The 16,377-nt window shown below is 39.2% G+C and overlaps 1 protein-coding gene across 2 annotated transcripts in view; it reads left to right on the forward strand.

Moving 5' to 3' along the window:
• Positions 1-16,377, forward strand: part of tacr1a (tachykinin receptor 1a) — a 58,870-nt gene that overhangs the window by 8,739 nt on the left and 33,754 nt on the right. For both annotated transcript variants that reach the window (XM_044198106.1, XM_044198107.1), the window contains exon 2: positions 13,244-13,438. In XM_044198106.1, the coding sequence (XP_044054041.1) occupies positions 13,244-13,438 (195 nt within the window). The remainder of the gene's footprint in view (positions 1-13,243; positions 13,439-16,377) is intronic.

A 16,377-nucleotide genomic window follows, 5' to 3' on the forward strand; every position in this document is an offset into this window, starting at 1 on the left:
CATACTGTCCTTCAGCTGGTTGGTGGCGCTGGCAGGTGTGGGAGGAGCAGAGATGGACAAGGTGATGGGGGTTGGAACAAGGGGAGCTAGGCTAACTATTTACTTTGTACATAGTTCAGTTTTTTGCCAGTGCTTGTAGGCTAGAAAAGCTAGCAGTTTACCAGATATATTAATGTTACCAACAAGGATCTTTAAATTTTTCTTCTTGTCTTTTCTTCTTGTCTACTGTTAGCTTCAGTGCAGTTTGTCCTTTGGAATGTTGGTAGCAGTTGCTAGCTAGCTTGACAGTTAGCCTGTTGTTTTGGTTAAAAAATATATCCAAAGATGATATTTCTGCTTCTGTTCTTGTTGATTAATGCGGTTACCTGTTCTTTAGAGTCCTTTCTGAAGATTCATTTGTGTGTGTGTGTTATTCACTGTCGCTCAAGTTGTGGCATGTTGATATATATTGGGCAGCAAGATATGTCCTGTCTCCTTCTCCTAGGAGTATTTTTAATTTTGAGAGGTCATTTAGCTTTTTGAAATCTGAGATTACAGAGTTGAACTTGTTAAAGTAAACGTTCCTTGTTTCACTGAATGTTGAACATTGTACATTCTCTCTCTCTCTCCCCCCCTCCATAATCATTTCGCCATTTCACAGCACAAACGCCCACTTGCTTAGCTGTGGGGCTTACAGTAATCATATGCCAAAAAAAGCATAAAAAACAAAAAGCATTAAACCACTCGCCAGCCTACAGTGCATCTACTGGTAAATGTGGGGCTTGCAGATTTTGATAGTGACAAAGGAGGTGCCGGATCCAATCAAATAGGTGCCAGTCCCAATCTGGGAGGTCCTAGATCCTGTTCCGGCAGGATCCAGCACAAATTGAGCCCTGAGTATGTGTGAATATAATTGTCTAGAATGACAGAATATATTGGCCCTGCTATAGAATGGTCACCTTTTCAGTATATTTCCCCTTTTGGGATCCAGGGATAAGCTCCAGTTCTTGGGGGTTAGAGAGTAGAGAGAATAGATTGATGAATATTGTTTAAAAGTTACAATGTATCAATGTGCTCAGTGCAGTGTGGAGGGTATGACTGAATTCATTATTGTCTCATTTAGCGTGTCTAATTTCTCCTCCATTTAGTTCCAGTCTTCTGTGTGGCTGCTACTGATAGCTGTTTTTGGCCCTTTGTATAAATCACTGATGATCACTTTCCCTCATGTTCAGTCTTTAGCACTGCTTGAACTGATTAATTACTGGTTTACTCAGAGAAGACAGTTTGAAATTACATACACTGATCATTCAGAAGCTGACGGGGAGGCATAAGTGTGCAAATTTCAAGTGCTACTCTTGATTGGACAGGTTGAGTGGGACATATATGCAAATTGACATAAGTAATGTATATTCAGTACAGGGAAATTAGCATACTATTATCTAATCTAATAACATAGTAATAGCAACAATATTAGCAACATTTGGACCAGCTAAAAGTTATTTGGTTGACAACACAATGCTCAGTACAACCTGCAGCCCCACCATTTCTACCTTCACCTGTAAATGCACTGGCAATTCTCCATACTATCATTATGGGGACCAGGAGCTGGAGTTGAATATCCTGCTGTTCAATTTGGTCCTGCAGTTTTCCAACAGAAGACCTTGTAAAGGTTTTCATTAGTTTAGCTGAAGTATGAGCAGCAACCATCCTGGATAAGACACAGCCAAGTTTGTGATGCGTGTGGCCATCAAGGAGACCTAGAGCTATTACACTGCAGATAAAGTGACCCCTAAATGAAAATCACAGAGTAAAAACCAGTAATAAAAACCAATAATTTTATTTTATGTTTTATTTATTTTATTTTATCTGTTATTTCGTTTCAAAGGTGCTTTGGTGGAGCTAAACTGTATAACGTGCAGCAGTTTTGACAGCACAAAAGGGAAGGTTATTGCACAGCATACAACTACTGACACTTGCCTGATTTTACAATGGCATGTTTTCAGCAAAAAAGACAACACCAATGAAACACACTGACATAATCACAGCTACAGAAAGCAGCACCACACAGAGCCGGGCAGCCTGCTGTGGGGAAGTCTGCTAAATATGACAGCAGGGAAGAAAATTCAGACATCAAGTCTGGCCCCAAACTTTAAACTTTCATTCATACCAACTGCTACAAGTATAATCCTCAAAAGACCACATTTTGATACTATTTATAGTTGGCATTTTTTATGCAATAGCCATTCAACATTTTTACATTCAGTAATTATGTAGTCTATTTTATTAATAGTGGTGAAGTCTGCCATTTCCATGCTGGATTTAGAATGCCTACCTCAGAGGGAGAGGGATTCACAGATTCACAGAAAAACAAGGCATGTACGATGTATTTCTAACAAAGTTGCCGCTCAAGGAATGTTTGATGTAGTATTAAACAGCATTTGCTGTTACCACAGTAACCACAGATGTCACCAAATCAACAAGGTCTGAGATCTTAAGGACTTTAAAGTTTCACTAATCAATATTTTATACAAACAATGGATCAAATGACAACGTGTATTGTGAAAGAGTTCACTTGTTGTGACAAAACCACAGACAATTATCACCAAACTCTGAAGTTCCCATCAGCTTTGTGGAGGATTTTACAGTTAGCTCATTGTCTTCATTTTATAGCCCACTACAGTTCACTCTCACTGTGATCAACAGCTGTTCTCAGCAAAAAGGCTGTGATAACCCAATGTAAGCTACCTGGCCAGCATCAAAATACACGCAATGTCAGCGACTAGCTGGTGAACAGAGGGAAGCATTTCAGTTAAAGAATCAGCAATTTTCTTCAGGAGTTGGTGAAGATCAAAGCAGAGCAGAGCTAAAAGGACAGTGAATTTTGGACTTACATTCGCCAGGTGTCCAGACACACAACCCAATATAAATGGTAATGCTCCTCTTTGTCTGTTGGATGGGTATATAGGGACTGTTTGCTAACACGTTACCACATCCACTGTATAAGGTGATAATGTTGTGTTTACAGCTTGTTCGGCTTCCAAAAAGTCAAAAATCAATTAATACTGCTTTAACAGGAAAATGTATTGAACACCACTGGACCAGCTTACCATGTACACAGCAGTTTTGGATCCATGTTGTTTGTCGGTGCATTTTCAATCATCAAATATAACTTTGGGTTTTGGTTTCAGTCCCTCAATATAAAAGAGCAGAGATCCATGTTTCCAAAAGAAATCATCCCGATGCCATCCCCTTTTGTCTGATTGGTAACGAGACTACTGTAAAAACAGTACACCTGGGTAGGCTTTCAGCTGAAATTGCAATCAGCTGTGTTTGGAATGATTATTATTTCATTTTATTGTAAATATTCTGCTAATATTTTCTATATATTTCAATATGGTTACTGAAACAGAAATTCACTAAATTTGCCATCATTATGTTTTGAATGTGTTTCTAACAGTTTTGAAAACAGGGTGTTAGCAAAAATGTGCTGCAAATACATAATGTTTTGCAGGTGGTGGAGAATGAATGAGAAAAGAGTTCATGGATTTTGGAAAATGTGGTCACTGAATACATTTTGCGTGAAAGCAATGCAATGTGAGTTGCAGTTTGGTCCACACAGACCTCTGTTTCGCTGACTGTGTGAAGAATTTTGACAATGTGACTTGTGTGACAACGTGACAGTTTTGACCAATGCATGTTAGCAATTGAAAAAAAACTGTATTGAGAACAACTTTTGGGATGTCAGGTTGTGAAAAATCCCTCCCTCCCTTTCTCACTTAGTAATGTGCCACCATGTTTGCAGTTATAAATGTTAATAACTGATTAATAAAGGGTAATAAGTTATTAATGATGCAGTTATAAATGTTAAAGTCATTGATTAAGGGTCACGTGTCTTTGGTTTAATAAGCCAGCAGCAAAAGGTCAAAGGTTATAAGTCATTAATGAAAGGTTTTTACAGCAATCCATCAAGTCTGCAGTTGTCAGGCTCTACCTGATGAATTTAAGAGCTAAACAGACAAAGCAAGTGTGATGAACCAACCACAACCTGGCAACCCAAATGTTGTGCTTATTAATGGTTTATAATTGATCTATAAATAATTAGTAAATTGTTTATTAACCATTAATAAAGACATTAGTTACAACTTATAAACTCTTTATAAAGAGTGCCTTATGTGTTACGCATATTTATTATAACCACAGTACCCGTAACAGAAGAAAGAAACTGGAAAAACGCGTTCTCTTGCTCCACCTCTACTTAAATGCATTCTGTAAAATATTGTAATGTAATGTACAGTGCTTTGTGCACTCTGTGGTGCGCTGAGTGTCACAGATTGATGATATACTGTATATGCAAGTGTAAGAGTACTCAAGGGTAGATCGTTCCCTTAAGGGCACTTCAGTGGGAGTTGTTTAGAGAATAAAGAGTGTTACTCGTTCACCAAGGGAATCACAACCAGCCAGCTTTGTGACCACTTGCCTGCCTCTCTGACCTACTACATGCTGTCCCTCACACGGCTGAGGAGCTAGTACAGTAACAAATGAAAGAGCGACTGGCTGAGACTGCACCAGGCCAGCTGAAGTTTCCCAGTGCTGGATCATTTATTTTCACCTCAGAAGCACGCACCAGCTTGTCCCAGTCAGACCAGGTCACAGCAGCAGATGACTTACTGCACAGCATATCAACAACAGCTTATGGTGGCCTCCTCTCCAGCTCTCTCACTTCCTTCCTCCAATTTCCCTTTCTCCTCTCCCTACTCCGTCTGTTGTCCCCAGAGGGATCATCATGGGAAGTCATTCTGGCCTCTGCCACCCTTCTCTTTCTGGTACATTTTGTGATGCATGCGCTGTGCATGAAAAGTGGGAAAAATGTGTTTCGCACTACAAAAGGATTATGTGACACGACTGCATTTACCTCAATTTTCATGGTATGATTTCCAAATCATACCATGAAAATTTCTACTGTGAGTGAAATATTCCTTTGGAGGTTTTATGGTTTTCTCATTTAACCCTAACTGAAGCCTTTCCCAAACCATAAGTACATTTATTTTATTTATGGATCTACAAAAACACACCAATTCAACATGTTAAAGGAGCACTCCACTGATTTTCACATCAAGTTCAGTTAATTTATCATGAGGAGTACTCAGCCTGTAAAAACTGTTGTACAATATGTTCTGTGGCTTTGGAGGGAGCTTTCCAAAGATTGTTTGGTTGTTTCTGTACTGTCACTTTAAAGTGAGAATATTTATTTCCACCATGGCCCCAAGACAGACATAAAATTGAAGCCTGAAAGTCCACAGCAGTTGCTAGAAGTTCTGTGAGGCTTCATTTAGGCACAGCAGTGCTTTGAACTAATTGTTACGCAGCTGCAATGTTCACCATGTTTATCATCTTACTTTAGCATGTTAGCATGCTAATATTTGCTAATTAGCCCAAAAAAATGAGAACAGCTGAGGCTGATGTTGATAGTTGACAGTTGTTGAGACATTTCACTCATAACAATAAATGTGAACCTCATGATGGCGCTAGAGCAAAAGTCAGAGGATCACCAAAGTCAGTAGGATACATCTTTTGGAGACTGTACATGTCTCTACAAAATTCCACTGTTAATATCACTCTCAGGATTATGAAAGACAACATCAGTGCTTCTATAAATCCAGATCCATCAGATTCAGTGTCACACATTTAGATAATTTTGAATAGCTGCCTCAGAGCCATGTCACCTCTGAGTGAATAAACAACACTCCAATCAACACTTGTCACTAAAAAAATCTACTCCAATTAGAGCTTGAAAAATGGCTTTGCGGCTGGTAGTGCCTTGCTTAAGGGATGTTGTTATTATTTGTTATCTTTCATTTGGTGTCCTTATTTGATCTTGTTAAGTAATTGTTTTAATTGTTTTGTTTGTTTGGTGGCCCTAAAAGCCCAATGCACATCAACTTAGTAAAACACATGCAAACATGTTTCTGTATTTGACTGTGTGTTTGTCACTTGGTAGCCTTTTTCGTAAATGCTGCACATGTGTTGTCAAATTGATGAAGATGTTATCTTAAAAGGCAGAATGAGTAGGATTTTCCTAAAAAACTATGCATAGACTCATAAAAAAAAAAAAGATCCCTCTCAATCATCACTCATGACCCACTAGAAGTATGTGTGTCGGTGTCTGTATCTGCAGAGACGCTGCCCTCTTCCTGTACTTTCTTATTAGTTTGCTGTGTTCGAGATGTTTCTGGGCATCAACCTTGGGGCAGTGGTGTGTAGCCTCTAGCCAATAACAGCGTGCAGGCTGTGAGATCGTAGCGACATCGCTGTCTCCGTCTTTCCTCTGCTCTGTCTGTGTACAGGGCTGTGTGTCTGTTTGACAGGACTGAGCTACACTCACACACTGTGCAGAGAGGCCACAGAGCGGACAGCATGAAGGCTTCGGCTGCATTTAATTTAGCTCCTTCCCACAGCATTGTGGAGAGGTGTGGGCGATTATATTTGTGCTTTAGAACGTAACCGCTGTGAAATAATCAGAAAATAATGTTTTATTTCTCTGATTCACTACTTTGTGCTCGTCAATGCCGCTCCTTCTCTTCATTCATTCTCTAGCTTGCTCTCTCTAGCTCTCTCTCTCTCACCCATTGAGATTGGGAGGAGGGGCCAACTTTGAATTGTGTGTTTGCAAACAGCAACCGAAAAATCCTACTCATTTTCTTAAGTTGCAGTGCATCAAGTTCTCAGAGCCACTGTACATAAGTAATAATAATAATAGGTTTAGGGTTATCGCAAAATTTTCTGGCTCTGATCCCATTCCGAGTCCTTTAATATTAGGTATCTCTGATACCGAATCCGATACTTATATTGTCTATGTCTATGTTGAGAGAGAGAGAGAGACAGGTGTAGCCTCCTATATTTGGCACATGTTTTTTTTATGAGCTACTCGATCCAAATACTGGAGGTCCTGGTTCAAAACTATAACGTTGGTAAGCTTAAAATTATTGATATGATACGGATGAAAGATTTACTGGGAGAATGCAACTCCTGAAACTGATGTGAAGTGATCAGCTAGAGAGAAAACCTATCACTCTGTTGGATTGTTAGGACTACAAAAACACTCATTCCACTGGCGGTTGTACAGTGGTGTTATAGAGTGATGCTTTTTTTTACCTCATTAACAATCAGAGTAGGCTACAGACAGCGGCTTGCAGAAAACACACAAACCCGACAACAGCCAAGTTTAATTTTGGCCTGCCATCAAGTTACTCACAGAATTAATGTTAATTAGCAGCAGCTGGTGTGATCTGCCGCCATAAATGCTTGGTGAAAATGACGGTCAGCACCAGTGAAAAATTAGAAGCTGCTGCCTGCATGTTTTGTACTCTAGCACAATGCTAATGAGGAAGAGAGAGGAGAGATAACAGATTTGTTACAGTGGAAAACGCGAAATGCCCTATCTAGAGCCAGTGTTTTGTTTGTCCGTTCTGGGCAACTGTAGAAACATGGCGGTGCAACATGGCGATCTCCGTGGAAGGGGACCCTCTCCCTATGTAGATAAAAATGGCTTATTCTAAGGTAATGGAAACAAAACATTTCTTATTTTCAGGTGATTATACACTAACGAAAACATACTTGTAAATATTATATTCCATTTCTGCCAATAGCTCCTCCTAAATGTTACACACTGGACCTTTAAGGAGAGCAGCGCTGCAACACCAGCAGGCTGAGATGACAAAGCACTATAAAGTTCAGTAAAGAAAGGATCAGATTTTGATCAGCTTTATTTTAGCTGATACCGATCCATTAAAATGTGTCCAGATACTGATCCTTAGGACGGGCTCAGAACAGCTCTAGTGTTATTATTAATATTATTATTAATACTACACATACTGTGTCTACCACTAGATCAATCTGACCTCAACAAGCAAGCTCATCTTCTACCTCATTAGACACACACTGTTTACCAAGAGCATTTCTGTGTGTTCTATGTGTTTCGACACATACATTCAGGGAAGAGGTGATGCTGTGGTGTGCAGGTGGATAATGGTTTTGTGTGTGTGAGTGTCTGCTGGTTATTGATGAGACTGAGGTCGAAGGAGTCACATGCATAGCCTACATGTGGACAATAATGGAAACAACAGAGACAATCCTTCAAATTACACAAAACAGACACATATGCACACACACGCACACACCCCAGGTTCTGCCACCTTCAGCCAGCCTATCTCCTCCCAAATGCTGATGGGAGTATTACATAACCTTCTGCAAAAGAACAACAACCCTCTGAGAGGCCAATAAATCAGAGGAAACAAATTAATGATGAAATTACCACAGCCTACTTTCAAATGCAATTTGGAAAAAAGGGTGAAATCACTGGCAGGCTTGAAAACAGGCAATTTCATCTGTCACTTTAGTTGCTTCCTTCTTAATCACTTACATCTCTTCAGGAAAACAGTGCAGCAACCTCATGGTGTTTTTATCGAACCGTTGCATTGCCATTGCAGTTTAGGTGCTTTTTGTAGATAATTGGAGCTGTATGTCACCCATGCAATGTAGCACCAGCTGCAAATGCTGCCTACCACCTTGTGAGAGGGTATCCTATTGAGAGGAATCAGATATTGCCCACATACAGATATTTGGTGTGCAAAGTCTCAAAGGTGTGCTTCCGAAGATGTGAAATGAAAGGGAGTGGAACACGGGGGAGCAGAGCTCTCCACCAGCAAATCCATAAAAATGAAATACTGCTCAGCTGCAGTGGGGGTTGTTTGGACATTAGAATGCAGAGACTGACGGTTTTTTTTAGGTGAATAAAAAAAGAGTGTTCATATTGAGTTGCGCTGGAGCAGTATAAATTATTCTGTATTTGCAGACAGAAGAGTTAATCAAACAGAAGTGATAGACTCAAACTGAAACACACTGGATGAAAAGTGCACATTAGACGTCGTCACAAAGCTCTTGCAAGTAATTCTTAGTAGTTTTTACAGCTAAGTTAAAGCTTTACAGATTGACATTTAAACTGGGTTCCCCCTGTCACCTGAGGACTTTGTAGCTATTTTCATGATTTTCATGATTTTTCTATTATTCTATTTGTTTTCCATGAATTCAAGTTTCCACTCCTGTTCCACACCATATAATGCCATGAATGTGAAAAGTAAGATGTAAAATATACCCTCTGTACTATTCATATTAGGTTACTCATTTGTAAAATTCCTTAATATTCCCTGACCAACCCTGTGTCCTATGAATGAACTTATTTTACATCTATAATAAATCAATAGCAATATTCAATACCAGTGCAGGAAGGAATGTGATGTTCATAGTGCAGCAAGGTCTGTCTATCACACAGCTGGCTATAGAATGTTAAGAAGTGAAAAGAAGACTTTCAATTCTTTCTATAAATTAGTCTTTGAAGCATAAACAGATTATTTTTGGAATTAGTTTCTATGACTTTACATTCATTCTTACAACATTATTATTATTATTAATATTTCTGCTCTTTTCGAGCATGGCTGCATGTTAATTGATTGTGCATCATGCTGCTGCCAGTAGATTCTGGTAGGTTTTCCACAGGTCTGTTTCAGATCGGGTCCAACATTTTAGACCCATAAAGACCTCCACCTGTCATTCACACACATCACTAGCAATTTTGGGATTCAGTGGTTCAGGCGTTCTTGCTCAAGGACACTTCAACATGTGGACAGGAGGAGCCAGGAATCGAACCCCTAACACTGTGGTTACCAATTACCTCCTGAGCCACAGCTGCCTGTATAAATGAAGTTCCATTAGGGTTTGGTTCCGATAGCCAGTTCGATTTTGGATCCAATTCCCGTTTGGCACAATACCCAATTAATGCCCAATATTCTCAGTGAATCTGGGTAATCTTTTATCGAACTTTTGATCTCTTCTTTTCCTTCTTTAAGAACAATGTGCCAACCATTCAGGTAACTTCAGGTGACTGTTACTTTTGCCAGTTAAAATGACAAACATCACTGATTATATCAGATGTACAAGATTAATTCTAATTTCTTAACAGCTAAAATAAAATTGTCTGGTTAAGGTGCTCTCTGCAAGTCAAATCCTTTTTGAGGGAAAAGAAGCATCACTCTGCAACACCACTCTGTGAGCAGACTGTATGTTTTTGTAGTTCAGACTGTTCTCAATCAGATGGAGAATTGATCCACCTGATTGTCAATTTTAGGAGAATCCCCCAATTAAACTTTAATGCCTATCATAAATATTTTAAAGCAATTGTTCGTCATTTTGGGAAATTCGCCTATTCGCTGCTGGCCAAGAAATAGTTCCCAATAAAATATTATAAAATATTGTTTTTGTACAGATTAAACAAGCAACATACAATGTGTTAATAGTGAGATTTAGAGGTGCAGGTAGGCAGATTTTGTTTTCTTTGGGCCGTGGATAGAGCATTTTTCCCCTGTTTCCAGTCTTTATGCTAAGCTAAGATAACCAGCTAAAGGCTCCAGCATCATATTTACCATACAGTCATAAGAATGGTATCAATCTTCTCATTTAACTGTGAATCTGTAGTGTTTGAACAAAAGTTCATTACATATCTAAAATGAATCTTGAAGTTTGAGTTATTTATTTCTTTAGTTATCTGCAAATGTTAAAAGCTAAACCTAATTAGATTCGATAAGGGATTTGAAAGGATTTGGATTTGATAAAATGCTATCAAATCCCAACCGTAGTTTCCATTTAAAAATATTTTCCTTAGGAAAAGTAGTTAACATGTTTTAGTTGGTAATAAGGTTATTTTTCTGACTTTGCACAAGAAACAAATTTTCTGTATTCCTTTTCTGAAACACATCTCTCTAAATTACATTCTTCAAACAAGACAGATTAAGTGCCCTTTTCAATGACTAAACCTTAACTGTTCCCCCGGTCTGGTGTCCTGGATGCATTCAATCGGAGCATAGTGCTTGCATGCCAGCAGGGGTGATGATGAATTGGGCTGTCGAGCGAGCAGACCGCTGTCCTCTGCAGGTGTGTATTTGATTCTGACATCAACAACCCGACTATGACTCACCTACACGAAGAAAAGCCACCAGCTGCCAGCGCTGTTTGAAGCAGAGCCAAAGTAAAGCTGAGGCTGTGATCTCCCATTTTCAGCATACCGCTGGGAGCGTTTGATTTCAAAGGCCTCCTCTTGTCTCTGATGTAATTAGAGGGAGAACGTCCATTTAGCAGATTCATTTGGGTTATTAGTGGGATTAAGCCTTTAATTAGACCTCTGGCTCAGGACAGCATTTCACTGGAGAACTTTGCTTAAAAGGGAGCCAATATAATAACACTAATGTAAATACTCTGTAGACATTAATATACAGTGCATGTTTCCACACTGTATACAATCTAGCATAACAATATGAGTTTAGGATTTTTAAAATTTGAAGTACAGAAATTGAAAATGTGTCCCTGAGAAATTATTTTGAGTAAAATCAGCACTTCATTAGATAAATAGCTTCCAGGTTATTGAGTAATTAGGAAAAACAAACAATATTTAAGGGATTTAAATGAAAGTAAATCAATAAATCCAAATCCCTAATGAACTTGAGTCAAAAATCTATACAGAGGAGAAAAAAGAACTGAGGCAAAGTATCATCACACCCTGAAGTATTGTATTTTACTGAGGGGAAATGGATTCTGCCAGCAAAAGTGTTTTAAACCAATTTCCTGTTGAGGCTCAGTGTTAATGATGTACAAGGTCATTTTAAGTTATTCATGCACTCCGTGGTCTCTGATTAGGAGCATGATTATGACAATGTGAAATGATTACTCAAACGCCAAGGGGAAACATTTGACTAGAATTCTACTTCATAGCAGACACTCTTTATAATGTAACTCTGGCGTTGGTTTCTCTCTAGAGAGCACACTTTTATGATCCCAAAAACTTTTGATCCAGAAAATGGAAATGATTTACCAGTATCACTTTTGGCAAACTAAAGCTTACTGTGTTTGACCTGTAAAAAAAAAAAAAAAAAAAAAATTTACACTTTGCCTACATCAAGGACCTAAATAACTTGTGATCGCACACTGAACATTCCATCTGTACAACTGTTATCTTCTCTTCCAGTCTGCCTTTAAATGAACAACCAAACACACTTACATCCAAACCAATTTTATTAGGTTAGAGATGATTTACAATCTGCTTCAGTTTGGGTTTGTAGTTCTAATCTTTCCATTGAATAGATTTCTGAGCAATAAAAGTATAATCTGGCTACTGTTTCTCCTAGATCTATAGTTACTCTAACAGACTGGAGCCTAGATCAGATGGCTATAATCCATGTGCATGTAACATTGTCTGCTGTAATATAATGCACAAGGTGAATAAACTATGAACACCAGGGAACGACCACCATAAGACAAAAAAAAAAATACACTGAACAAAAATAAATTCTGTCTTTGAACAACATTATTAATTTGTGCTATATATTTATATTTACTACTAAAAGTTGTTCTTAAAAAGTATAAGACTTGTAGCCCTTTTTAATACATGGTCTATACATTTTAGGGGACAGAGAGTAATTGGATAAGTTAATGAATTTAAATGAGTCGTCACATTTAGTGTTTGGTGTCAAATCCTTTGCAGTCAATGACATCCTGAAGACTCCGAGTCACAGACATTAGCAGACACTTGGTGTCTTTGATAATGCTTTTTCAGACCTGTACTGCAGACAGCTAACTCTGCTGGCTCTGTCCAAAGGCAACAAAATCCGTCTACCAGCATCTCTAAAGCTCAACAATTAACATGTTATATTTTGTTTGTGTAATCCATACCAAAAATAGAGCATAAAATGTACAATTTGTGTATTAACATGGGGTTATATGCAAGACTGTTTCTTGGTCAGGTGCAATGTACCCTTGGACAGAGCCAGGCAAACTGTTTCCCCCTGTTTCCAGTCTTTATGCTAAGCTAAGCTAACTGGCTATAGCTTCATATTTACTGAACAGATGAGTGGCATCAATCTTCCCATACAACTCAGTAAGAACATGAATAAGCATATTTTCCAAAATGTCAAACTATTCCTTTATTCATCTGTTTGACACTACTTATGTGTAGATTTTAGATGGATATTGATGAATACTTCTGAACAGTTTCAAAAGCATCAGTTCAGCTAATTGCTTTCCATGCCAAGCAGTGAAGTGATAATTAATCTTACAGTGAATAGGTGATCATGCGAACTGGATTATATCAGTGGTGGTGACCAATATGACTTTTACTAGAGTCAAGGCTCATCACTGTACCTTCTCCCCTTCACCCATGCAGGTACGTGGCCATCATCCACCCTCTGCAGCAGCGCATGTCGTCGACAGAGACCAAGTTGGTGGTGGGAGTGATCTGGGTGCTGGCTTTGCTCCTTGCTTTCCCTCAGTACTACTACTCCACCACACACCAGCTCCCCGACAGGGTGGTGTGCTACATCGACTGGCCCGAATATACCATCTGCAACTTCAAAAACATGTGAGTCTCTCTGTGGAACAGCTATTCAAATAGTCGACAAGCGACAAAGAGAGGAAGTAAAACTACCAGACAAATGACGGAGAAAAACAGCATTTCAAAATAAAACAGGAAATACTATACATAAACCCTCAACCCATGACAAGGACAATTATTTAAAAAAAAAATCAATAATAAGTAGGAACAAAGAATAGGTTTTGAAAAATCGGTTTTAAAAGTATTTGCAGGTTCAAGCACAGTTTTTATAACAATTTTAGTTTTCAGATTTTTATCAGAAATGTTTCATTCTTAGGTTTCAGTACAATTTTCGGCATCATAGCAGAAAATATGTTGGTTATAGTGGATAAACCATGGCCCTTTAGTTCTTTATAAATCGGTACTCTTCAGGTTAAAGCTGAGAACTATGATTCCCACTTAGTTCTGCTTTTTACACCCATGTTAGCTCACAACCTGTGTAAAAAAAAAAAACTGACAGCACTCAGGCAAACCTTGTCTCCCATGTAACACCGAAGGAGAATCTGATTTATATGAAAAGCCTAATGTGAACAGAGACCTGTATGCCCACCTGGCCTACTTTAGTCAACAAAATGAGGACGTGCCGTGTGTCTTGGAAGAATGGCCCTGTGTTTATCTGCACTATTGATTCCAGCTTTGCTAAAAGCCAGCCGTCCGACTTTGCAATTTTGCCTGGATTCTATAAATGAAAGAGCCTGTTCAATCATCCCCTCAAGTAGCTAAATACAAACCTGATTATTATATTGATAGTCCTTTGATTTGCAACAGATTTAGGGAGCTCAGCCAAATTGCTCCACAGAATGCACATTTCTAAACTATATCAAACATTTAGGGGACTCTACTCCTGAGTGAGTCAATGCAGGGTCAAAGTCTGATCTTCTACTGTACATTCAATAGCTAATTTTCTCCCTCAGTTTACAGCAATGTGTTCTGTTTTTTCTTTGATTTTGGTTATTTTCCTCCATGCAGCAAATCTTTTTACATGCTCTCTCTAATAGGCCGTTTAAAAGAAACATCTCAGAAAGCAATCTAGTACAGTACAATACTAAAATTATATGTTCATGTATTTTTTACCTCAAGAGCTCAAGTTCGAGCACTCCTTGCATATCATTTTAAATTCTGTGAGTGCCATAGAGGTTTGCCAAGAAACTTGCCAGACACAATTTGAATAATGGTGTTGCTGCAGGTTAAAGAAGGTTGAAACAAGCACTATGAATGATTTACAGGCACTATGTGACTCTGATCTGGCAGTTCAGTGACAGTCAGGGTTGACTAGTCACCTTTCCTCCAGATATCATCTTACTTTGGGCTGCTAAAATAGAACCAAAGGCCTTTCATATCATACCAGTGACTAAACATCAATGTGAATCATTTTAATACTCTGTGTTTATGCATTGCTTGTGCAGGGGAAATAGCTAAGGCTGTCATTGCTGCTGAAGTGCACCAATTTTATCTCCCCTCGCCTCATGATCTGCGATCAAAGACAAGGCGAGGAGATGTTTTGTTGAGCAAATACTGGTGTTACTCTCCCCTTGTACACACTCAAACATTACTGTGCTAGACAAACTTCTGAAGCTGCATTAGAAAAACACGATAAATGCAGCATGTCTGGAAGTGATTTATTCACACTTTGCGCCACCCCAATTTCTTCCATTTGTCTTCTTATAATCCCACTGGAATAACTTGCCAACACATACATGAAGGCACAAACACAGGTACACTTCCAGAATACGCACACAATATTAGTTCAGCCAACACAGAAACTCACCCACGCAATGACGCACATATGCAGGCACTCAGACATACAGTAACACACTCTGATCACAGCTCTGCTGATGGCAACCTCTCAGCTCATCAGCAACAGTGTTTACCCTGCTCTGCTGCCAGTCTGCTATTGACTTCCCTTTCTACTGCCTCTGTCACATTTCTCCATGGAAATATGGTTTGTTATGAACAGCGCAATTGCAATTTCATTGATCATGATGGGATGCCTGCTGCACTTATTACTTTTTTAATGAAACTGTAATCAGTGACACATAGGAGCTGAGTGAGAACGCAGTTGTCATTCAGCTCAGCTGCCCGAGCTGTAAATGACACATCTGATTAAGGCTGACCCCGTGTCAGGTCCCACATGCCTTTCTTTCCAGGCGTTGCCCCGCTGCCGCCGTCACAATCACCACCCTGTCTGATGGCCTGTCTGCTGCCTTCGCAGTCAGTGGGAATTAGTAAGTAAGGTCTCATAGGAGAGTAGTAATGGATGACACTGTTTGTGAATGCACGCTTACATAGACAACTGCTCTACGTCACTACACAAACCACACCCTCAACATAATCACATCTACACAGAAAGACATACACTTATACATGGTGACCAGAACCCTCCCATGTCCTCTTTTTACATTTGCATGTGTCTCTATACTTGAGCCTGCAGCAGCAACTTAATTTCCACACTTGCTTTGCATGTAAAACTAAGACTGATGTAACAAACTTTGCATAAAATTGCATAATCATGGGTGCCAATTTACTTAAGGCTTGAGTGTAGTTATAGCTGAACAGTTGCTGGGCTTCTTAAATGCCACCAAATTTTGATGTACTTGTACATGAGTATTTCCAAGTAAGAAACATCAGAACTGGATATCTCAAGTGGAAGAAGGATATCTGATGTGACAAATCCTGGTTCCAACCTCAATAGCACAATGGTAGAGTCAGGCTGTGGCTTAAACCATAAGATACTGGGCCCATTGTGCAGGGTTACAGCTGCACAGCGGACAAGGTGTTAATGGTTAATTGTTTGGAATCCCACAAGGTCCATTACTACCTAGATCAACACCTTGATGCCAGAACCAACCTTAACATGAGACCAGACCAGGTTCTTCCATTCATGGCCATCATGTCGCCCCAAGGGGCTGGCTGCTTTTGACGCTTCT

The sequence above is a fragment of the Siniperca chuatsi genome, linkage group LG5 (assembly GCF_020085105.1).
Source record: "Siniperca chuatsi isolate FFG_IHB_CAS linkage group LG5, ASM2008510v1, whole genome shotgun sequence".
Lineage (NCBI taxonomy): Eukaryota > Metazoa > Chordata > Actinopteri > Centrarchiformes > Sinipercidae > Siniperca > Siniperca chuatsi.